Here is a 25,202-nt window from a genome sequence, read left to right as displayed (position 1 = left end):
GCAATGATGAGCAAATGTACCATACTACTGTATAGGACTTAGAGATTAACATGGCTAGTCTGAGTCTTTATGAGAGAGATCCATCAGTTTAGAGGAATGATTGTTCCATATTCTAAATTTAGTTTACTTCAATAAAGGGAATCAAAATATGGTGAAGAGGAAGAAAAAGGTGTAATAAAGCCTAATATACCGTGAAATAGAATGATGTTTGGAAATCAAGGAAGCTCTTGGTAAAGGGTTTACAATATTTTATATGAGCATTATAAAACATCAATATCAAAGGATATGTGTTTACTCACCATGTAAATTGCCAGTTACAAAACTCATAAGTTATTGTAATTTACAAACTAAATTTAAATGCACCTTTGTGGAAGGAAACTTGTACAGATGACAGTTCACATGACATTTCTGTGTCACTCAGGCTCTCTAACAGTTGCTTTTTAATTGACATAAGAATGAGTAAATGAAAAAAATCACTTCTGGTAGGAACAAATAGTAGCTGTAGGTGACAAAGTACATTTTATATAATATAATCTGAGTAAATCTAAGGGGAAAATCTTTCCATTTTGGAAAATAAGATTTCATTTGAGACTTTTTGGTGTTAACATCCTGTGGCTAAGTTCCCCATGTAAAATAGGGGTAATAATATCAATGATCTCAAGGATACTGCAATACAAATAAGTATTCACGTGCTAAAAACTAATGGCTGTGAGGCATCTGAATAGAACAGTGACAAATGGAGTTCAACAGCCTGGAAGAAATATTTCTCTAAAGATTATTGCATGCCAAGTTTGGTTGGTGTAACTAGAGCATGGGGTCAGCTACAGATTGATGAGGAAAGTAAAAAGGAATGTTGAATGGCTGACTCGTTTGCTGAGTGTTTTTTCCAGCCTGCGGACTTAATGAGGCAGGTGTCCAGAGTTGGGGAGGAGAAGAATCATGCAGCTGAAGTTTGCGTGAAGTGGGCAAAATAAAGGTTCCCTTGGCAAAGTTTAATTTTGATGTTTTGCTTTAGTGTGCAGTTTCAATGCAAATGCAGTTATATTTCAAATTTATATGATAGAGATGTATATAAACCAATTTAAATCTTGTGTATTACATATCACTGTTTGTAAGGTAGCCCCCCAAAGTCAAGATTCCTTATTCAGGCATATCTAATGTTAAAGCAAATCAGGTTTTCATTTTTCAAGTAGGAAAAAACTCATTTTAAGAACTTAGATGTCTGAAAAGGTATTTTAAAATGCTTGGCAAAAGAGCGTGAATGTTTTGGTATATTTTGTCACTAATGTATAAATGCCATACCAATACACCATGCAGGGTTGTTGGTTGTAGCCATGTTGGTCTAATGACACAGGCTGGCAAGGTTCTTTGAGTAGATGTGAAGTCTTTTATTAGATAAACTAAATAGTTGGAAAAAAAGTTCTTTGCAAGCTTTGTGCCCAAAAGCTTGCAAAGAACTTTTCTCTATTTAGTTGATCTAATGAAAGATATTTCATGTACTCAAAGAACCTTGCATCCCAGTACAGAATACAAAGTCCTAGCAATGCTGTATATGAGGTTGATGGGAATATTGCTCTAAAGTAGATTTGCATTTACCTAAAGCTCTCTCAAAAAGTCCTTCTCAATTGAAATTGCACATGCTTCCAGGTAAGCTAGAGCATGTTTTCTAGAAAATGCCACAGAGTCATTTTTAGTTTCCTCATGGTTAAGTAATAAGACGTGGTTTTGAAACTCTTGGGTGATTTTCCTAAACAAATATTTGTTATGTATGAGTGCCAGTTGAGGTATGTCAATTTTGGCTTCAGTTTAAAGTTCAGGCTTGGCTGTATGTTTTCCTGAATAAAAGCTGGTACTTGTGCTGTGTTTGGAGACAGAGAAACTGTTGGGTACTAACATTTTATATAGCTCCCTTTACTTATTTATAGGCATTTCTGTTGCACTGCCATACTGCCTAAATGCCTCAAAAAATGATTCTATAAACACACACAAACTTGGTTTAGTGACAGTAAAGATTCAGTCAGAATACATCCTACCAATTCCCCAAACCTAAAAAACTTCAGTCTAGCACAAAATATGAACAGTAACCTCAGAGTTTCTGGTTTGAACAAATTGTCATAGGCAATATGTACAGGATATGTAACAGGTATACATGTGGAAGTGGGAGTTATTTTGCCTCATTGCTGAGGTGCTGAGCTAGGAAATGGGTCTGACTCTGACAGTCTGTTCAGCTCTATACCACCTGAGAAGGAAGCAATTGTTCATCTCCTGACTTCAGTCACTAGAAGAGGATGTAACACTCAGGTTACAAGTTTGTTTTCTAGACAGTATGCTGGAGATGAAGAATCCTGGACTATACAGCTGTTTTCAGGAGAAGACTCTGGTTTAACTGGTTGAGCATGCTTTGTCTTCTTCTCTTTGTCTGAAAAGCAGTGTGCCAAGTAACCAGGATTTGGGTTTGCCATGTTAGAGTCCATCCAGTTAGTTTGTGTAAATTCTGTTACCATATTGACAGCTTACACTTGACAAGGTCTGTATGCGATATAATTGCCAGGTAAGCCTTCCATTTAAGAGCTGAATGGCACTGTATGGTGCATAGTCTTTGTTCTGGACTTCAGTGTAGGTGGGAATTTTACTCATGGAGAACATTATTCTGTCTGTCTGTCCCTCCATCTGTCTCTCTGTTGATCTAGGTTATCACACTCATCAGAGAGCCTTAGAAAATAATAGAGCAGTTGGTTTAGTTCATTAAAATTGATGTAGCTATTTGTTTAATCCAATATTTATAAGTTATCAGGATGCTAGATGAAAAAGGATTTTTCATCAAATACATTTTTCGTATGATTTCTGTGTGTGTGTGTGTGTGTGTGTGTGTGTGTGTGTGTTCCTACAAAAAGCCTACCTTACATATCTACCAATGCAAGATTGCAATTCAGAATACAGCCCTAAAGATATTACTGAACCTATACATTTCATCCTCACACACAACTTCAGTTTCAGTAAGCAACACTTCCTCCAGACCATGGGCACAGCTGTGGGCACCAAAATGGCCCCACAATATGCCAAGCTTTTTATGGCTCACCTGGAAGAATTCCTCAAGAACTGCACCATCAAACCCATGCTAAACCTAAGATATATACATGACGTCCTTATCATTTGGACCATAAACCTGCAGTCTCTGATTGATTTCCATCACAGATTCAATAGCCATCACCTCTCCATCAGACTCCAGCACAAATATTTCCTATTTAGACACTATGATTAATATCCAGAATGGTAAAATGCAATCCATCATGTACAAGGAACCCACGGACCAACATGTGTATGTACAGAGAACCAACAATCAACCTAAACACACCAAGGAAACTGTAATATACAGGCAAGCCCTCTGATACTACTGAATTTGCACTGAGGAGAATACATGCGATCATCACCTTGCAAATCTCAAAAGGCCTTTCACCCCACAAGGACACTTCTGCAGAGAGAGAGATCATAGTTTTGAAAGAACTACCTGGATATCATGTGGAGAATTGCTGCAGTACTAAACAAAAATCCCCACAAATTGCACACCATTGGTTATGACATACCATCCTTCCCTGGAACCCATATGGAAAATCCTCAAACAGTTGAAACCCATACTAGAAGAAGACCCAATTCTCAAAGAGATCTTTCCAGAACCACCCATCCTAGCCTTTAAACGGCACCAAACCTCACCAACCTTATCACTAGAAGTAAACTTCTGGTGGGCCCAAGCACACTAAATGGACCTGGACCATTCCAGGACAAAAATTGTAAAACCTACCGACACATTTCCACCACTCCCACAATAACTATACCCCACAATAGAACCATCACCATTCCTGGATCTTACACCTGCACCTCCAGAAATGTAATATATCCCATCCAGTGCACTAAATGCCCTGATTCATAGATTGTTAGAGGCTGGAAGGGACCTCATAAGATCATCAGGTCCAGCCCCCCTGCACTAGGCAGGAAAGACAACTTTAACAGTGAGGTGTGACCATCCAGTCTCCTCCTGAACTTTTCCAGGGTAGGTGATTGCACCACCTCTGGAGGGAGTTTATTCCATAGTCTAGACACCCTAGCTATGAAGTTTTTCCTGGGATTAAGCCTAAAATGGTCTTCCAGGAGTTTGTGGCCATTACTCTTGGTTTCCCCCAAGGATGCCCTGGTGAACAGTTGTTTGCCAAGCCCTTGATGTATTCTCCTGATATAGCAGTAAGCTGCTACCAAGTCCCCTCTCAGCCTTCCTTTTCTTAGGCTGAAGGACCCAAGTCCCTCAGCCTTTCCTTGTATGGCTTGCCTTGCAAGTCTCTGATCATACAGGTGGCTCTTCTCTGGACTTTCTCAAGCTTTTCCACATCCTTGTTGAAGCGTGGCACCCAGAACTGCATGTAGTACTCCAGCTGCAGTCTCACCAATGCTGAGTAAAGTGGAAGAATCGCTTCCTTGACTTTGCTTGAGATGCCTTGGTTGATGCATGCCAGAGTATTGTTTTCCCTGCTGGCTACAGCATTGCACTGCTGGCTCATGTTCATACTATGGTCTATTATTACCCCTAGGTCCTTTTCAGTCATGGTGCTAGTTAGTTTGGTGCCACCAAGCCTGTAAGTACGTTGGGGATTATTCGTCCTCGGATGGAGCACTTTACAGTTCTCAATGTTGAACTTCATCTGGTTCTGATCCACCCAACTTGCCGGCCTGTCTAGGTCCACCTGTATCTGCAGCCTATCTTTAAGCGTGATCACGCTTCTCGAACTTGATGTTGTCTGTGAACTTGGCCACAGTTCTTCACCCCCACATCCAAATCATTGATAAAGATGTTTAAAAGGACTGGAGCAAGCACGGACCCCTGAGGGACATCCCTGGTCACATTTTCCTTTTTTCTTTTGCTTGTAAATAGTTAATTCCAGGTATTTAAGTAAATTCTTGTGTTTGTACTTTGCCAAAGCCATTCCAGGTGGTATTGGGGGAAAAAAAAATATTTTGATACCAGTTAAAGCTTTCACGTGGCAATCAAAACAATGTTGTCAGCATCTGGGATGGATTTCCTAGCTGCTAAAGTCCTGTTCCTTATTACAACAGCAGCTAACAATCTCACAATCAAGGCCAAAACCAGGGCCCATCCCTAACAGTTGTATGAACCCAGACTCCAGAGACAGGACTCAAGACGGGCACAGAACAGGCAAATGGGATGGGGCTTTAATAAAACAGACAGCTAAACAGTAAAGCAGAGTTCTTAGTTCTCTGCACTTTTAAGCAATAATCACATTCTCGGGACTGGGGCCCTTGTTTCAGGGACAGTGATCAGAAGCCCGCATAGCCATCTGCAGTGACATTAAAGCAAATAACCTCTTGCTGCATACATAACGTGCTCTGAAGTACTTGGTTACATTACCCATGTGAGGAGTGAACTTTAGGACCTTGTTTCCCCACTGTTTTGCCTTTTCTAGATATTTACATCTCCATATGAGGGGGAACCTGATATGGGAGAATGTTATACCCAACTTTGTACAGCTGTACAAAGTTAGTTAGTAGTACCCAGGAATACAGCACAAGCTATCATTAATTGTTACTTTTGGTAGTTAATTGTCCCAGAGCTAACACCCTACCAGCAAGGGGAGCTGCTGCTACTAACCTTATTACAGTTTCTGTCGTCTGCACAAGATGAACAATGCTTTTTCAATTGATGGTTAAAACATTTGTATCAGCCCTATTTTATCTGAAACACTGGCTTCATGACAACTGGAAAATTGCTTGTTTAACTGGTTTGTTTTTACACCAAATGGAACAAAGAATGCACCCAATTTATTTGATGATAAATTGACAGATCTATTGTGTGTCACACTATAAATTTCTCTGAGGATTGCATAGTGCAATATGTAGTACTTAAAAGCCAAATCGTGGATGGAGCATGAAACTCCAGCCTTCTATATGTTTTTCTATTCCCAGTACTTACTAACTTATTTGAAATAAGCATTTAAATAAACTCATGCTGGGACTTAAACCTGGAAATTCCTGGCTAGAGGATCCTCCTCCCTAGTCAGAGTGAGACTGGTTCCTATATTTGGGGTCAGAAAGGAATTTTACCCTATGGTCAGACGTGGAGCTTGGCCTTGGATCTATCAAGTGTATTTTAAAGACCATTATAGCAAGACAAGTTTCTTTGGGTAAATCTGATATCTTTTATTAGACCAACTCAAATAGTTGGAAAAATTCTTCTTAGCAAGCTTTCAGGTATAAATACCCTTCATCAGGCTGAGGAAGCATCTGCAGTTGGTGTGTACTCTTTCTAGGAAGGGTATTTATACCCAAAAGGTTGCTAAGAAGAATTTTTCATACTATTGGAGTTGGTCTAATGAAAGATATCAAATTTACCCAAAGAACCTTGACTGCCTATGTCCTTAAACCAATATGGCTACAACCTATACCATTATAGCAGCAAGACATTGGCCACCATTGTCCCCTGCTGTACCTTTGGCAGGTTAAGGTGGTACGTGTTGTGGTTGCATCAGGGTTGAGTGTGTAGTTTTACTAATAGGAAAGACATTGGATTTGAATAGGATGGTTTGGTTAGGGATGATTCTGCCTCTCAAAGAGGGTTGGACTAGATTACCTCTGGAGGTACCTTCCAACCCTACTTTTCTATGATTCTGTGATTTATTTGAAACTGCAATGTATTTATCAGATGAGAGAAAACTGAACATGAATCCTAGATCCAAAGAGTAAATGTGGATTCAAACACTGGATGTCTATACACATGCTCTGGAGTGGAGGAGGGGAGGGGCACTTTAATTCAAGTGGCTCTGAAAACCACTCTAATTAAAGCATCCACAGTGTCATGTATATTCAGCGTCTTGTGCTTCAAAATGGAAGCAGGAGAGCTTTAACTAAAGCTCATTCAGCAAGCTTTAGCTAAAGTCCCCCCACCTCCATTTTCAAATGTGGGGACATTGAAAACATGTGACACGGAGGCTGCTAGAGGACGCTTCAGCAGGCTAGCAGCAGACTCATTTAATTGAGCTGGCTTTGATGCATGCTAATTAGCACATGTTGGAGCAAAGGTGCATCATGTGTATAGGTGTCCACTGTGACTTGGGTGCATTTTTGCCATTGATGCAGTAAAACTTCAGAACTCCAACTTCTGTACAGAGAGGGGGCATCTGTATATATGCTTTACTACAGAGTTGACTTATTAGCTCTGCAGTAAAGCATCACTGTCTACATGTGCAATGTTACCAGGCTGCCATAAACTAATTAACTAAGCTGTAGGATAGTAGTGCCCAACACAAGCACTATCCTACAGTGGAGTTATTTACTGACCTTCAGTGTATGTGTAGACAGTGATTGGGGCTGGCTGGGGCATGAGGGTGCTACAGTGTGGGGGCTGCTTGCCATCTATCCCTGCACTGTAGCACCCTTGTGCCCTAGCCACACCTTCCGCAGAATCTTGAGCTGGAGAGGAGTCAGCTGTAGCTGGCAGGCTTGACCCCCCTAAGTCCCCTGCTAGCTGGGGCTGCATTGGCCCAGCTCAATGTGCTGCAATCCCAGGTACATACGTAAATGTGTGCCCGGAAGTAATAAACTCCAGCACAACATGCACCAAGGTTTATTCAGGTACATTAATTGCATGTGTAGATACACCCAGGGAGAATAAGATATGGGGGTTCCTTGCAACATCTGATTTTTTTTTTTTAATTTAATTAATTTTTTTAGCACTTCTTGCCATGTTCATCCTTTCTTCATTTAATTACGGTCAGATGATTTTCCCTCTTCAAGCTGTGTCTTAGACCTGAAGAAGATTGTGTTGCACTCATAAACTTGTCTAAATCTATACCAGCCATGCAGTTAGTTCAGTAAAGAATATGCCCCAAAATTCTTGCCTTTTCCACTTTCCCTCTTCATACTGCTCATCTTCTAGGAGTGATATTATGATCCTAGGCCCTGACAACACAATGCTAGATCATGGGATTAAAAGCAAGGCCTATTGTGTTTTTAAGTAAAATATCTCAAAGTAGAGAGTGTGGCATAGTATTTATGGGAATTCTGTCAGAAGGTAATTTTTCTTGAGAAATTTTCCAAGAAGATTATTTAGGTTTTTTAACTCACTCTACTAGTTAGTCAATATTCTGCTCCTATTTCCCCCCCAAGGACAAGGCATAATCATCCTGTGAAGATGGATTCAAAGAGTATGGTTGGTTCTTTTACATATTTTGCATTGTTAAATTAGCTGTAATTCAAAGCACTTCATGAAAATTGGCCACTCCTTAAAACCTCTTGTGAGGCACATAAATACTTTGTTCATTTTATGGTGGATAAACAGGTACATGGGTAGATTAAATGATTTGCCCAAGCCCTAAAGGGTCAGGAACAGAACTCTTGACTTCTACTCTCATTCATCCTATAATACTCTGCAAGCCTTCTTTTCTACTATGACAAAAGTAATTCAAACAAGAAAAACTATTTTTCAAGAAAAAAAATATTGATATGGCAGTTATATATCCAGTTTGAGGACATTTGGCTCTGTTCATAATTCTAGAACCTACAACCTTTGAACAGGTTATATATTCAGAAGTCCATAGGACCCTTCATGAAATGAATTGGTTGCTTTCCTTCTCATTTCCCAGTACTTGCTAATAGTGGCATGAATTAGAATTTACTAGTAATCTCCTCCTAAATGTAAAGGAAGAATCTGGATGAATTGGGAAGTACAAATTAATTGTGAAAATAATTGCACACCCTGCCTATAATTGCACTCATAAGTTAGCAAGACAATTTCTAACAATTGGGTCCAATTTTTAATTTTATCAGCTAAATTATTCATGTGAAGATTTCCATAAGCTTTTAGCATGAAAATTAACTTTATAACTGAGAAGTTGGCTGGCCTTGTTCTGTTTTTCTTTATGAAGAACTTTACCAACTATGAAAATATTCTGTTTCCCTGAATTACATGATTCCCTTACACTTCCTGACATACATACCAAAGATTTCTGAGAAATTACTTCAGAGATTTACAAAGCAAAAATAACCACATAAATTCCAGGGAGAAGCAAGTATATTAGGCTGAATTTGCAGATGGAGAAGCATTATTGGCTGAATATCAAGTGGGTGCAGACATTGGTTTTTATTTTTTCCAAATTATTTTATATCTTGGTAATCCAGTTAAAGGGCATAGTGGTGTAGACCTTTGCTTTCTATACAGCTGCAGTCAAACAGAATGATATGATACAGATGGACTGTGTGGGAAGACAGTACAAGAAACCATAGAGCCATTATATAAATCAAAGGCATACCCTCCTCTAGAGAATTGTGTAGCCTTCACCTCTTCTCTAGAATCGAAGTTGTAGAATTGGAATAGATTTCAGAGAAAACAGCAGGAATATTAGGTCCCTGAAACCTTTTTTGCAGAGAAAGATTGAAAAGATTGGGTCTGTTTATACAGAAGGTAGATTGGGAGTTTCTGTTGTCTACATTTTCTATAGGAACTAGGTAGGCAATCAAAACTGAAAGGCATAATAAGGTACTTTTCACATAGCATGTAGTAGAACTTTGGAACTCACTGCTACAGGACATTGCTTAGGCCAAAAATTTAGCACAACTGACAGAGGGGTTTCACACTTCAATGGAATATACAATGCTGAGTTTAGTAAAAATATAAAAAGGGATTAAAACACATTTATAAGAATTTATGTTAACATTAAAGTACATGGATTATGAGAAATCTTCCCTCAGGAGTGGGTTTTTTTCCCAACTGTCTACTGTGGGATTCCTTGCACTTTCCTCTGAAGCATCTGATGCTGGATGCCATTGGGGAAACTGCCAGGATATCTGATAGCAGGTACTGCTGCTGTGGTCCAGTGTGACACAATTTGCATCTTTTTCCTTTTTCTGCTAGGCTACAGTACTGCATTTGCTCCCATTTTTCTCCTCTTTCTTCTTTGTGGAGCTGGTGAACTCAAGCTTTTATTTTCATTGTCAGCTCCTTCCTCTATGAAATCATAATGCTTCTCATATCAATCCAAAAGTCCAATGGTTTTAAAACATTCTTTGCTTGTTTTTAGCATTTGTGCATTATATGTTACAAATCAAGAACTGTGAGTGATTCAAATATCATACTGTGCTTTTTTCTCCGTTTACTTATTTGTGCTTTTGATTCAGCAACATGCTGGTTTTTTTTTTTTTTTTTAACTGATTCAGGCTGTGTATGCACGTTCAAATAATCTTGGAGAGTTCTCCAAGTAGAGGAATTTACCCAAAATGCTGAGCTCCTGAAAAGCAGAGAGCTTACAGTGCTGGTGCTGCAGTCAGGGGCCCCTGTGCACACATTTCAGTATACTCTGCAGGTTCCCTCAGTCTGCCTGGAGACAGATGGTAGCAGTGCACTGTGCAGCCCTGATTAATTAACCTAGATTGCTCAGGTTTAGCCCATGTGCCCCTGCAGCACACTGTGAGATTTGTAATATGAGATTTGCGATGGGAATGTGTTCTGCTCCCTGCTTAATGGGAGCAGCAGAGTCTAGTTCAAGTGTCTCTCAGAGAAGGGGTGGGGGGAGGGAGAGCAAAGCCCCATGGGATGTTGGAGGACTGTGCTGTAGCAACTCTCTGAAAGAAACATGTACAGACATGCACTTTTTAAGGAGAAACTCTCCCAAGAGTGATTTAATTCTTCTTGTTCTGGGGTTTTTTTCCCTCCTGGAATGGCTATTTTTCCACTGGTAGAAAAATACTGAACACCTATACACTCTTGGGTTTTCCTCCCAGGAGAAACTGAATGTCTGTATATGGCCCAAGACTTTCAAAATGAATGATTCTGATGCATCTCAATTTTGGTATACTCAGCTTGAGATGCTTGATGTGGGGGGGGTGTCTTATTTTCAGACACTTATCTTCATCAGACTTTATGTAGAATATGATGATAATATTGCAGTGTAAAGAAGAAACCCATAGGCCAAATTCCATGTGATGGCCCAGTCAACTCACTTAACTTTCACTGGGAGTACATGGTCCCTGAGCATAGAATTTGGTTTCTATTCTTCAGCATGCAAACTTTTAGGTAAATTTTGTCTTTTGATTTTGCTTTTCTCTTTACCCGCTCAACTTCTGTATTCTAATCTGCATCATAACTAACTCTCTTCCTCTGAGATTTGTATATCTTCTTCCTCCCTGTAGCTGTAATTATTTTAGCTAAAGTGGTTCTCTATATAAAATATGGCCTTGCCCTCAAATGAGGAAGTGCCTTTTAAAATTAAAGAATAAACTGCTGGTGCATCAGAAGAAACTGTGAAAGGCAAGGAACAATTAATTGGAGGCTAATTGAAAGCTCCCATTCAAACAATGGTTAAAAGCTATTGCAGAAATAATGTTTATGGAAAGCTCAATATATAGGGTTCAGGATAAAAGGGGTATATCTTAAGGGGCCATTAGATATGGCAGGTCTTCTGAGGCTGTATTGACTCTTAGTGCAAGCAGGGCCTTTCAATCCTCTTACATTGCAAAGACCAGCTGTTATAAAGTAACCCCAGAGACCAATACAATTTAACTAAAATGAATAGTTGAATGTATATTCAGCTTGGCTAAGCAACAACTAAAGAGGGGCATAGCAATAATCTTACACACATCTAAATGGTGTTAATGTCAAGAATGGAGACAAAGTAATTAGGGTGATTCACAGGAGTATAACTAAAAGCAATGAGACGAAACTAAGAAAAGGAATCTCTAGGAAATCTCTGACCTATGAGATGTAATAGACTGTGGAAACTCTCTCTTGGGGAAATGAAGGAAGATGCATCAGCTGGGATTTTAAAACTTGGATTGGATAAAGCATTAGCAAATGCATTACAGGAGTCAATCTTGTATTGGCAGGAACATGAATTGATTGATTTTATGGGACTTAGAACAGGTCTCAAGAAAAGACATTCCAGGATCACAGTGCTATCTCCCATTCATTGAGAAAATGCCACTGATTTTAGTGGAAGTTAGATTAGGCCCCATAAACCCATATAAGTTAATGAGCATGTACTAGAAGTCTCCTTCAGATGGGTGACTCTGAAGTTTTGTGCCCTGGGTGGAGGCTGGAGCAGGGGGGTGGGTGGCCTTCGCAGTTAGTACCTGGGGCCGGTGCCCTATTTCATCAACTGTAGTTATAAAAGCAGTTGTCTTTTTTCATGACTTGAGCAAGGGTCTGACAGAATTGTATTCAGTTCTCCATTGGGCATAGGTGGAGCCTACTGTGCACCAGACCCAAAAATCTGGGTGGACCTTTCTACTTCTATGATGCTGGAATGATGCCACTTCCAGTGTTTCCTTTGAGCCATAAGTGTCAGTTTGTGTTTTCCTGAGATGGCTTGTTTTTTTTTCCTTGGGGCAGTGTGATTCCACGCTAAACTGCTCAAGCCAGCAGCTATATATGTATCATGGTTTAAGATGCAATATTTTACAGTTCTTTAAAAAAGGAAAGTATTGTATACCAAAGGTGGTGTGCAGGTGCTAGTGAGGTAATGATTTTTACCATTCCAGTTTCATCTGACTTTACCATGGTCCTTTATTCAGTTAAAGCTCACATTAACTTTAACCATTTACTTCAGTAGCAATTTTGGCCTAAGTAAAGATGGCATGATTAGTGTTATTAAGTTATTATTAACATTTACTTATTATTATAAATTGCTATTCTGAACATTATTTTATTCTTCATGTTGTTAGGGACTAACTGTTCCCCTTGGAAGGTGAATTGGTCTTCTGGGACATGGATTTCTTTTCCCCCTTTTCTGTAAAAGGGGTCTTTTTTTTGTCTGAGAATATAGCAAGGTACAAAGATCCTGTTGTTTCCCAGAAAAAGGGTTCTCATTTGTGAAGAGATGTGTTTGTCTCATGGCAGATAGCTCTCTCATGGATGCTCAGACTGTGCATGGAGCCAGCCTCGCTTTCACACAGATTGCTGCTCTTCTGTTGAAGAGGTTTCACCACACCAGACAAAACTGGAGAGGAACTCTGTCAAATGTTTTACTGCCTGTCCTCTTTGTTACCATGGCAATGGCCTTGTTTACTGTGAAGCCATTGGCTATTGATTATCCTTCGCTCAAGTTGACCCCCGGACTTTATGACAATGCAGAATCCTTCTTTAGGTAACGAGCTCATTTATCATAAAAACGTGTGGACAGGGTTATTGTTCTTTAAAGAGCCGTCATTTTTTTAAATAAACATTTTAAAAGCAGCATAATCTACTATTACACAGCAACCAGAATTTATTAATAAAAAAAAAAAAGTCTTCAGGACTTCCCACCCCACCAGACATGAACATTTATTGTCAGCATTCATTTTATGGCTCTGGAGAATTTGAAGAACATAGTGTATCTAAGTAACAGAATACATGTTATCATCATGTATTATAGCACAAATCATAAGCTGGAGTGGAGGCAAAAATTTTGGAGCAGTCTGGTCTGAGCAGCTTTTCTAGTGTGTTCATAAGAGTTTTTTTAAGTGTATGTGAGTTTATATAGTAAATAAATGCTTGCATGGCCAGATGGATCTATCCCTTTAGTTTACTTCTACTTACCTCATTAGGCCTGGAGGCATAAATCACAAAAATGCCAAGGTTTGCAAATATAGCCCAGCACTTCGAAAACTTGTAGTCCTTGCTGCTTTTAAGCACAATGTGTGCATGTGTATAGGTATTTCTTTTAGAGTTTACAGTGTCTGTAGATTGGCTTTATTTACAGGTTCTGTGGTCCCAGTCTACCAAATACAAATGCTGTGTTATGCATAATCTGTTAGTATTCTGGGCAGAGATATTACTTTGCCTGATATGGATCAAAACACTAGATGCAGATTCTATCATCATAAAGAGAGAGCCCATGCCTTTGAATTTATAAATGAAATACGAGGAGTATACCTTCCTCTTGTGTGGCAGCTTGTGGGGATTCATGCCAGTATCTAGAAGAAAGAATTGGCTTTGAGGCACAGATAATGTTCACATAGTGATCTTAGAAATTCGTACATATTAAAATATTTTAAATATTTAATTGTTAAAACTGGTGTCCTACTATTTTAATTGATAAAATGGGTTTTTATCTATTCTCTGTCCTGGTAAAGCCTTTTTGGTGTGAATATAGTATTAGGGCATGTTGCTCATTTACGCTTCCTTGATTTCGAGCTCGGTAAGGGTCTGAGTGCAAACATAAGTTTTCTTTGTACTGATGACCTTACTGATTACTCCCTTGTCTCTGAGCAGCACTGACAGTGATGACCTACAAAATCTCTCTCATGTCCTATTGAGAGATTTTACAGACTGGCAACATCCATGTGTTTACTCAAGACAAGATATGTAACTGAAACAATACATCTTTATTAATGCACTACATAATTGATTTAATGATTACAGCTATTGCCATAGTCATTCCAAAAAAAAACCAACACATGCACTATTTAAATGTCATGCTTTGTAAGGTTTTTAATATAATAATAATAAGTCATTAAACAAACCACTGTTCACTATTATTTGCTTGAAGAGGAACAATCTTCATTTTCTTTACAAAATAGAAGTTTAAAAGACTATCTATGCCTCCAAAAGTAAATAAGAGGTAATATGAGATTTTGTAAATAATTTCTATTTCTGTGTTTTATTTTCTTATGCTTTGCTTGACCATTATAGCATGAGTTTTAAAAAATGCTCTATTGATTGGGCTTGTTTATAGCTGAAATATATCATAGAGCTTCCTTTTAGAGGAAATCTCAAGCCATGTAAGTGATAGACTTTCTATTAATTCTGGAGGAATTTTAATTAGTCCTTTAGTCAGTTTGAATGAAATCAGTGGTGGCACTGTCAGCAATTGCAAGGCTATTTTTGTTGAATCAGTATTCATTATATAGAAGCCTGGATTTTCAAATTTAGATTATTTGTGGTTGTGGTCACATGTTTATTTGCCTTGTGAATATAAACACCAGGTCAGCAACTAATTGGTTGATTTGCATGGATAGGTATTTTTAGTGATAAATTGGAAGCCATTTTGACAGTCGCCCGCAATTTACTACAAAGAAGATACTGTTATAGAATAGAATGTGAAGGTTGTCAATATACAGTCATAGTTTGCTATACTGTAGACATGTGCTGTTAAATAAAATTTGGGGGGTTTTTTTGTATTTTTTTTTTAATGATTTTTCTCTCTTGTTATGTTTGCTCCCTTAGAAAAAATGATTTGTGTTGGCAGACTGAGCCTAGTTCACCCCCAAAATTTTTGGATTCTTGTGGGTGTGTGGCAGATCAACAGGTATATTTTTTCCTTTCCTACAAAATAAGCAAAAAACAAAATAGGAACTCAATGGATTGGCCTCATTATGACTGGAGATTTCATTCTGTCTCTTGTACTGCTTTGCCTCCATGTTCTGGAGTTTGCAGGGAAACGAGTTGTAAAACAATTTTTAGACTGCACTTAGCCGTTTGGCAGTCTGCTATGTTGAGCTTGTGAAACAACTACATCTTCCAGGAATGGCTCATTGTAAAAGGTATGCTGCGGCCCCCTCTATGTGCAGGTAAAGGCACGATGGGATCTAATGTGATTCACACATTATGCCTCCTACCAGGCTTGTGAAACACCTGGGGCCTGAGGATCACCGCTGGGGCAATCTCTCCACCCTAGGGGTACATGAAACCACCCAGGGCCAGAGGATTCCGACAGGGTAATCACTGTACCCCCAGGGATGTGGGAAACCCCCACAGCTAGAAGATTGCTGCAGGGACCATCCCCTTTCCCTGGGGCTATGTGAATTCCCTGTGGCTGGAGGTTCAGATGATCCCTCTGTCTGGGGGTGTGGGAAACCCTTGTGGCTGGAGGATTACCTTAGCAGCAATCCTCTTGCCTGAGGAAGGCATGCTATAGGGACCCAACATCTACAGCTACAGGACTGGTGGTCCCGACAGCTGCTGGATGCAGCTGGGATCCAGAGTCCACAGCTGCTGGGTCTGAGAGTCCCTAGCAGTTGCAGGACTTGCAGCCCTGGCTGGGCAAGGTGTACCTCTGCCTGGGAGCCTTGTTAGATTCCGGGGCTCCCTGCTTCAAGGAAAACCCTGATACACATACAAATTAAAGGTTGATAGCAACCAGCTATAAAGTTAATACTCCTTTCAGAAATCTAACTTTATATCTGATTGGAGCTTTTTATTGTGTGACAGCTACTTTGCACATGTAGCTGGTCTCAAGTAATTGCACAGTTAACCAGTTAATTGTTCAATACCTGTAATGTGTAGAGGGGGACTGTACGAAACAAATATCTTTAAAATTTTGACAGAATGTATTTTCCCAAAAAGGGGTTTCAGGCCTTTCAAATACAATTGTGTTTAAAATGTTACTGTATGAACACTGACAAACCAAGACTTAGTAGTTTTGATGGGTTAGGGTTCAAAACTGTCTTCGCAGCATTCAGTATTCACTGCTTATACTGGGGTCCCCTTTCTCTATTACTTACTTAGATGTAGCACTGAATATGCATTCATTTTACAGGTTGGACACTGGTTACAGTTCTGGCCACTGTAATAATAGGTAAGGAGGAGGCTAGGGACCCAAGTCACTTGGCTGCAGGCTAGCAAGGCCTGAGGAGATCCAGGACTGGTGTTACACTGCTTTTAGTGGGCAGCCAGAGGCCAGAGAAACTGCAAGGCAGAGAGCCAGGGAGAGGGGTTAGTGAGAGTATGGAGTAATGGGCTGCAGTGGTAAACATGATGGCTGATGAAAGCAAAGATCCAGATAGCAAGGTCATATAGTGGAGACCGTATCTGGGAGGCACAACAGAAAATGTACAGATCAGCACTTATGGAGGTGGCCAAGGGAGCTTTCCTGAAGCTGTAGCAGTCATAGCTGGAGGGGATGCTTCTGCACAGCTAGGCAGTGCTCAGGTTTGGGTATTGTAACAGGTGGACCTCCCCAGCTCCTTTTGTGTTATCCACGCCCTATGTGGGGCACCCTTGGAGTCCTCTTAAGGCTTCTCATGTCCCGCTCTCTACTCGCCTGCCACGTCTTGATGGAAATATAGGCAGGAGACTGCCTATTGTTTTTGTATGTTGGGGTCTTCTGCCACTCCTGGCCTTGACCCTAGTTTTTCTCTAGCTAGGCCTCCCAGTCTGAACCCACCAGAAAGGGTTTGACTCTGAGGCTCTAGCTCTTTAGTCTTGGGGCTCGTGGCCCTCCTTTTTGCTCCAATCTGGAGCCTAGCCTCCCTGGCCCAGAGGCCTGTCCACCAGCCCCGCAGCAATGTGGTTTCAAGTTCGAAGCTGGGCAGTGGCCCCGAAACTCCACCGTCCCGGTCCAAAAAAAGAAACACACAGTCGCACCTCGGGTGCACCAGCCCCCCCTGGCCTTCTAGGATTGCCCTCTCTGGTGCCGGGCCTGTGCCCCCAAATACTGTGCCCTCTGTCGCTGGGCCTGTGCACCCTGAATACTGCGCCCACACTGGTGCTGGAGTCCCCACACTATAGTGGGGCTCCAATGAGGCCTCCTCCTTCCCCAATAGCCTCACCCAAACCACTGGTTGTAAATTGATCAAAACTTATACACGGTCTGTCCATGGGCTATAACCACCACCAAAATAGATTTAAAAAAGCCAGCATGCCAGCTTACCATTTGTCAGGGTTCATGCTTCTGCTCCCCCACCGTCTGCTACAGTCCTTCTGGGGTTGCTGCCGCTTCTCCAGGAGTCCTCAGTAGTTCCCCTCCTGCAGCTACTGGACCACTCTCCAAGCCTCTCCATGGAGCTCTGAGATACACTCCTTCCCCTTTGGCTGCTAGCTCCTACTACCACCCAGCCCAGGGTTTTTATAGTCCTGGCTTGCCCCCTTCCGGTCACCTGACTAACTGGCCAGGCTCAGCTTTTAACCCCCACCTTACCAGCTTGCGGTGCCCAGAAAGTTTTCATTTTAAAGGGGCCAACCTGTCTTCTGGTAACAGGGCCAGGGTTCCCTGTTATAGGTATGGATTCCCTAAACATCCCCTTGTTCCTTAGCTCCAAGAGAAAATGGTTGGGCCATGCTGAGGGAGATGAGCCACAGAAGGGACTGCTGAAACAAACTGCTGAAATGGGGTGCAGAGCACCCTACCCAAGGATGGGGAGGAGGATGGGTTGAGAACTCTGGATAGAACATTGATTCTGAGAGAAGGGCAGGAAGGTGGAAGAAAGGAGAAGCCACTCACAGGTGGACAGTGGAGGCAGTCTGTATCTATGCAGAGGAAGAAGAATCTCTGAAACAGCAAATTTTAGCTTATCTAGGTTTCAGGTACATCTAACACTTCTCACTGCTCATTTCCACCATACAAAATGTCTCATCACTTGATGTTGTAATCTGCTTACTTTTGGAAGTGACTGAATTCCTCCGAATCATCTTCGTATGTTCCCATCTTCAGTCCATTGGACAATGTTAAGAATACTTTGGATTACTTTGAATTCTGCCTCTCTTTCATAATCCATCCAGTGCATTTTTTTGTATTTATTTTCATGTTCAACAGATGAATGTAAGTGATTATAAAAGTCTCAGTGTGCTTTTCATGGCTGCAGACCTTCCAATCTTGCATTTGTAAAGTTTTTCATGTTTCTAAAACAAAGGTGACTGAAAATATTGTACCATATATCAAAGGGAATTCTGATATGTAGGTGATGTAATTATTTTAAATGCCATATAAACATAAAATCATACATAATTTATCAAAAAATTATAAAAGCTGCAAAATACAATTACAACTAAAATGCAGTACAGTGAAGTTTGAGGCTGAACATATAGTGGTTGAGGTTTTTAAAGGAACCTTAGTAATTTGTGTGCTATTTTTATTTTTAGAAGTGCCCAATTATTAATATCTCAGTTCCCTACTTGAAGAATATGCAAGGACATCTCCTGTACAACCTCTCAGGGTTCAATGTGGAAGAATATTTAATCAGACCTTCTAACAAAGCAAGGTATTCTTTAATATTCCCCTGGATTTCCCCTTTTTTTAATCAGCTGTCTAGAAAGTTGTGCTAGAACAATGGAATAGAGTTTTTCTCTTGTGTGCTACAGACATGAGTAGAGTATAACACTGGTGGGCAAAATGCGGCCTGGGGGCTGGATTCGGCCCGCCAGACCATTCTATCCAGCCTTAAAAATTTAGAAAATTTAGAAAATTAATATTTATCTGCCTTGGGCTGCCTGTTATTCAGCCCTCGATGGCTTGCCAAAACTCAGTAAGCGGTCCTCTGCCCAAAATAATTGCCCGCCCCTGGTATAACAACTCAAGAGCAGTGAATGAAAACTTGGCCATATACAAACAGAAATCAGGATTGTTACCGAAATAGTACAAGTGCAACATAGGACTTCCCATTCCAAAATTATGAACCTCTCTTATTTAGGATCACAAAGAGGGTCTCCATTATCTATTGGAGTAGATTAAGCCAATCTGAGGTCCTCATTGGTTTTATTCAGACACTGGTCCTAGATTGAATTAAGTTTTCAGTAGTTCTATAAGATAAACTGATGTCATTATGAAATCCAAGGGAGAATTTCTTATCCCTGACATCAGGGTCAGGCAGTTATTTGGGCCTATAGGCCACATAGAGAGTTTTGTTGAGGTGTCGCAGGCTAGGTCAGCAACCCCACCCCACCGCACAATAACTCACCAAAACTCCCTATGTGGAATGGAGCTGTGGGAGGGTTGGGAGCAGTGTGCAGGAGCAGGAGGGACAGGTGAGGCTGGGATCACAGGATGGAGTTACAGGCAGTGACAGCACGGAGCCGGAGCCCAGGCCAGACTCATGATTTGCTGCCTGCACACCCCTGTGATGGGTTTGGGTCCCATGGGAAGGGGCATTCAGAGAGCAGATCGTGGCTCTGTTCTGGCCTGGGCCTTGCATTGTCACTGGTCTAAAATCCTGGGCTTGGCCCTGGCTCCAGATGCTGCTTCGCGGCCACAGGGATGTGTGCTTTGCCTGCGTGGCTCCTGGCTGAGGAAGGCAGAGACCTGGTTTTGCAAGCAGGGACACGGGCTGAGTGAATTGGGACTTTGTTCTGACCCCAGCACCACACTGTCTCTGCCCTGAGATCCTGGGGTTTCTCTGGCTCCACTTGCCCATCTTGCACCCAAACACCACTCCTCGCTGGCTCGTGGCCCCATCCCAGATGTCTAGCTGAGCACCCAGCCTGTATGGGTCCTGCCCCTGGCAGCGGGTACTAGGTGGACAGGCCAGGGTGCCCAGACAGCAGGGCTGGGTCAATGGCAGTGCAGCTGGAAGGAGCCTCTGCTGCCACTGGTGCTGCTGGGAAATGGCGTCTGACAGTCACACTGCCCCAGCTCTGCTGCGTGCCCAGGCACACACCGCAGTCTGGGCTACCTGCCACAGGCTGGGCAAAAATTGCTCACCGTGCCTTTTCCCTTTCCTGCTTTCCTTTCTGTTCTTCTTGGTCACATTAATGAAGCTACCCCCACTTTATATTATCTCTAAAGTTTCTGTTTGGTTAAGAAAACAGTGTAAGCATACAGTTGCATTGTACCAATACATAAATGCACAGGGTCACAGAAATCACTAATTATTATTGCTATACAATTTTATTTGTTTAACAATAGTTTATTAATTGTATTAATCTTAGAATAAGGCATTCTAACAAACTTTCTCATTATACCTTTTTTAACCTAAAGGGTGGATTTTGGTGTTTACTTAGCTGAATATGCTGATTCCTGCAAACACTCTGCTGAATACATTTGTAACACTTGGAAAATACGCAGCAGTCAGTTAATGAGGATTTGGGTCTTTCTAGCTTAGCAAGACTTTTGCAGCAATGCCTAGGCTCTTGAAAACGGCCAGTGCTAGAAATGCTAGTGTATCTCAGTTCAGTGAGTTGAGTAGTTTATCTGCCATAGAGATTAATGGGGCAATTAAGGTTTCTTGGAGCTACTGTTTCAGGCTGTTTGCAGAGTCAGGCAAATATTGGTACATTGCTTATACTCAGGTCACATTGCAAATTTTCTTTGCAACCATGAGGGCTAAGCACCTTTTTCACAGGGGAAAAAAAAAACATAGGTCCTGATGTAACTGCACGACACCAGGAACATGGGTATGAAGAGTGAGTCCATGATGCCTGTTTTAATTCAGTCCTTCTCTGATCCCTTTGGACCTCTGAAGTGAGTGAGTGACATAACTGCAGGCAAGGTACTTTGAGTAGATGTGCTCTTTTTTGAGACCAACTGAGTAGTTGGGAAAAAAGTTCTTAGGTAGCTTAGGTGCGGTCACCCTTCTTCAGACATAGGGAGTCTCTGGTCAGCAGAGACTCCCTGTGATGCCTGGAGAAGGGTGACTGCACCTGGAAGCTTGCTAAGAACTTTTTCCAACTACTCAGTTGGTTTCATAAAAGATATCACATCTGCTCAAAGTACCTTGCCTGCCTATGTCCTTAGACCAACACAGCTATGACCAAAAACCCAGTGACATAACAGGAAAAATTTGAGCAAGTGTAATTTTACTGAAGAGAAGGAAGTGCGTGTTGCGTGTGTATGCACCCTCCCTCCCCCCCCCCCCCCCCCGATCTGTGAAATGCAATTTGGTTTTAACTTAAATTTAAAAGTTCAAGGTACATTTTTAGGATGAATGAGTCATTAAAATACATCTTGGCCTTGGAAATAATTGCATGGTTAAACACATTTTGTAAAAATCCAAACCATTTTAGCAGCATAATTATGCTTTCTGAAAATATAGGTTTTATCTGTGGAGTTTAAAGGAACTTCCTTTGTTTAAAGTGCATAATAATGACTTGATTATAAGTTATAAATTAGGTTCCATTTCAAGTAGTAATATGCTGATTATGTGAGGATGAGCTACGCTTCCAAGTTGACATGTAAAGAATAATCATATAGATTTTTCCTTCTGTGTTGCAAAAAATCATTTCTCACAATGTTAACAAAGGCAAGCAGCTGACAGATAATTTACTATTGCATTGTTTTATATTACTAGATATGGAGGTTGGACATTTGGAGTGAAAATACACCCTGAACTTCAAGGTGTCAAACCAAATTGGACAAGCTCTAAGCCTTTGGCTAAGGTAAGGTGCACTTCTATATTTACCATGAACTCAGATTCCAAGATCCTTAGTGCTTAACAAATAAGAAACAATAATATAACTGAATATTTGTAGTTAGAAATAGGGAATGTATTCAAGGTCTTCTGTCCAAGTTTCTTGCATACAGCTATTTTTCTTTAATTTGCATATATCAGTTGTAAATAACTCAAATGACAGGGTTTCTATCACTTCCCTTTTGAAAGTATTTCAGAATATAACTGAGCTTACTTTTAAGACTTGTCCTGGTAATCAGTCTAAATGTTCCTTTGTATACTTTCTGCTTTTACTAAAAATCAATTTCAAAATTGACTTAAGTCCATTGGATTTTGTTCAAACGAATTATTATGGATGGTTATGCCATTCTCATGAGAAATAATGTACTTAGCTATTTTTATTCTTATGCATCAATTTCATAGCTTTACAAAGTAAAGTTTTGAATGTCTGGGGTAACTATCACAACTCTACAATAAATAACACTTTCCACTAATACGGTGCTCCTGAATCCATTTACAAGTTCCCCTTTTAATGGAGAAATTGAGGGGTTCATGTATCTTGCTTAAGATTACACAATGGTTATGTCAAAACACTATGACAGCAGTGTTCAGTAATGCCTCCATGGAAATAGGCCCCAAACAACTGCTCCTGTTCAGTGTACATGAGCCCTGAAATGAGGCAGTGAAGATGACCTGGAAGCTCTCTATGCTACTGCACTTGGACATGCAGGAAACCCAGGAATTGAACCCCTCAAGGCAGGCAGGCAGACTCACCACCTCATTTCTGGGATTGATGCAAGCAGTGTGGAAGTGGGTGGTTAATTTTATTTCCTCAGCAGGGTGAAGGAGTCTTCTGCCACCTCTACCATTGACTGAACCAGTTGACTTAGGTTTAGCGCCTAGGTCTCTTAATTCCCCACACTTCTAGTTTAACCAGTAGTTCATATTGCCTTGCTTTATAACTCACTGCCTTACTTTTCCTGATTAACTGGTACAAAGATATCCCTAAGAGGCAAGTCCTGGAGGTTTGAACTCTATTGAATTTAGTGGAGCTTTTTGAAACATGCTGGACATATTTCTAGTAATAGCATTGTAAGGCCTGGATCTGCCAGGATGCTGGGAGACTAGCAAGTCTCCAAAGAAGTCCTGTCTTTAGGATAACTTGAAAAAGGCCATCAGGACTAACTCTTCAGAGACTTGAGAGCAAGAGTCCAACAATGTGGACAGGAACAAAAGTCTCAGAAGTCTTTCAGGCCTTTATGGATGGCCTTTATTTTATGTTTCTCACACTGATAGGTCCTCAAAGTCTTTAATGCTAATAAAATTGGTTATTATGAATTCTAAGTCAAGGCTGGAGAGACAGAAGCCCTGACTTAGAAGAATAGAAATAGATATTATTATTTCTTGCAAATGAGGTAGAGTTGGAACAGTTTATCCAAAATCACCCCCTTGTCTACCACTTTGATAGGCAGCTAAGTTAAAAAGGGATGTGGATACTATTATCTCATGCTTTGTTTTTCAAAATCAATGTGCGCTTGCAAAGTCAGCTGTAACCTGTACCATTTTGTTTTGACTATCAAGCATGTTTATTTAAGGTTTTTATGGTCCCTTTTTATCCCACAAATTTATTTTAGCTTTTTAATTTTTCTTCTATAAAGAAGCAGGGCAGGAAGGGACCTCCAGAGGTCATCTAGTCCAATGCCCTGCTGAGGCAGAATAATCCCTAACTAAACCAACCTATACAAATCCATAATCTAAACTCTTTTTAAAACTACCATCAAGCCTGACACAACATAAAACATAAAATCCTAATCTGTCATAGGTAAAGAAGGGGGGCCAAAGCAGCCAAAATCCTGTTTATAGAAAAATTGTTAATATATGCTCAAAGGAACCCAGGTAGAGGGCCACGCCCCCAGCTACAGAGGAAGGCAAAAACCCCCATAGTCCATACCAGTCTTACCATAGGGTAACATTCCTTCCTGACCCAAATAGGCAATCGGTTTGATCCTGAGCAGAGGGGAAAGAACCTCTAGCCAGGAACCTCTGGCTTTAAGTCTCAACAGGAGCATTGGCCCACCCCAGTCAAAATCCTAAGCCTTGACTGAAGCCAACGTCTCATGACTCTGAGAAAGGCTTAAAAACACCTTTACACATATAACAGATAGGTGGGGACAGGGCAACTAGGAAAACCCAAAAGCATGGGAAATTCCACAGTAGAACACAGGCATAGCTACACCTAGATCATCCCTGACAAGTAGCTATTCAACCTCTGCTTGAACACCTCCAGTGGAGGAGAGTCTGCAACTTCCCTAGGCAGTTTATTCTACTGTCTCACTGTTCTACCACTGAAAAAGTTTTTCCTGATATTCAATCTAAACTTACTTGGCTACAACTACAAGTCATTGGTCTTCAGCAAGAGAGAAAAGGTGTTCTTCTTTATGGCAACCCTTCAAATATTTGAAGACTGCTATCATGTCCCCTTATAAGCGCCTTTTCTGCAAGATGAACTTGCTTCAACCTCTCCTCTGATTTGAACCTCTGATTTTTAATCAATTCTTAATTAGGCACCTAAGTCCAGAGAGGGGGTGTAATACATTGTTGTTTTTCTTACTACTGTTCTTCACCCATATATCTTCAATCATTTTAGATTCTTGTTTTGACATGCTTCCTCCGAGGCTTTTGTGAGGGTCTTTTTTAAAATGTCTTTGGCACATACTCCACCTGCCATCAGTATCAGGATAAATTATAGTTATATTGTTAGTGAGTAAGTTTCATATTTCAGAGCCAAACACAACAGTGCACTAGATTTATGAAAGGCATTGTGTTATCTAAAATACCTCCTGGAAGTGGCTTTCGACTGATGCAGTGTCAAATTATTGCATTAACCTTTCAGTAATTAATGGCCAGTCTTTTACTTTGACCTTTCAGGCCTGTTCACAAGACAGTGAATATACCATTAACATTGCCTCTTATGAAAGAAAATGTGAAATTTGCATTTGAAGAGACTTACTGCACAGTTCATATCACTGTAGGAAACCCCTGAATCCTCACATATTGTTTCCCACTGCAGAGTGCACCAGCCATCTAACTTGTCACTTCAGATTAAAAATATCTAGTTAAAACATGGAAGG

At 40.7% G+C, this 25,202-nt stretch overlaps 1 protein-coding gene across 1 annotated transcript in view; it reads left to right on the top strand.

Annotated features, from left to right (window-relative positions):
* Positions 1-25,202, top strand: part of ABCA13 (ATP binding cassette subfamily A member 13) — a 370,934-nt gene that overhangs the window by 220,463 nt on the left and 125,269 nt on the right. Inside the window, 4 exon segments of the mRNA XM_059729347.1 lie at positions 12,893-13,139; positions 15,200-15,281; positions 18,833-18,951; positions 21,973-22,060. Of these exon segments, the coding sequence (XP_059585330.1) occupies positions 12,893-13,139; positions 15,200-15,281; positions 18,833-18,951; positions 21,973-22,060 (536 nt within the window).

The sequence above is a fragment of the Alligator mississippiensis genome, chromosome 5 (genome assembly GCF_030867095.1).
Source record: "Alligator mississippiensis isolate rAllMis1 chromosome 5, rAllMis1, whole genome shotgun sequence".
Taxonomy (NCBI): Eukaryota; Metazoa; Chordata; order Crocodylia; family Alligatoridae; genus Alligator; species Alligator mississippiensis.
The sequence above is the reverse complement of the archived record's forward strand: the minus strand, read 5'-3'. Positions and strand labels throughout refer to the sequence as shown.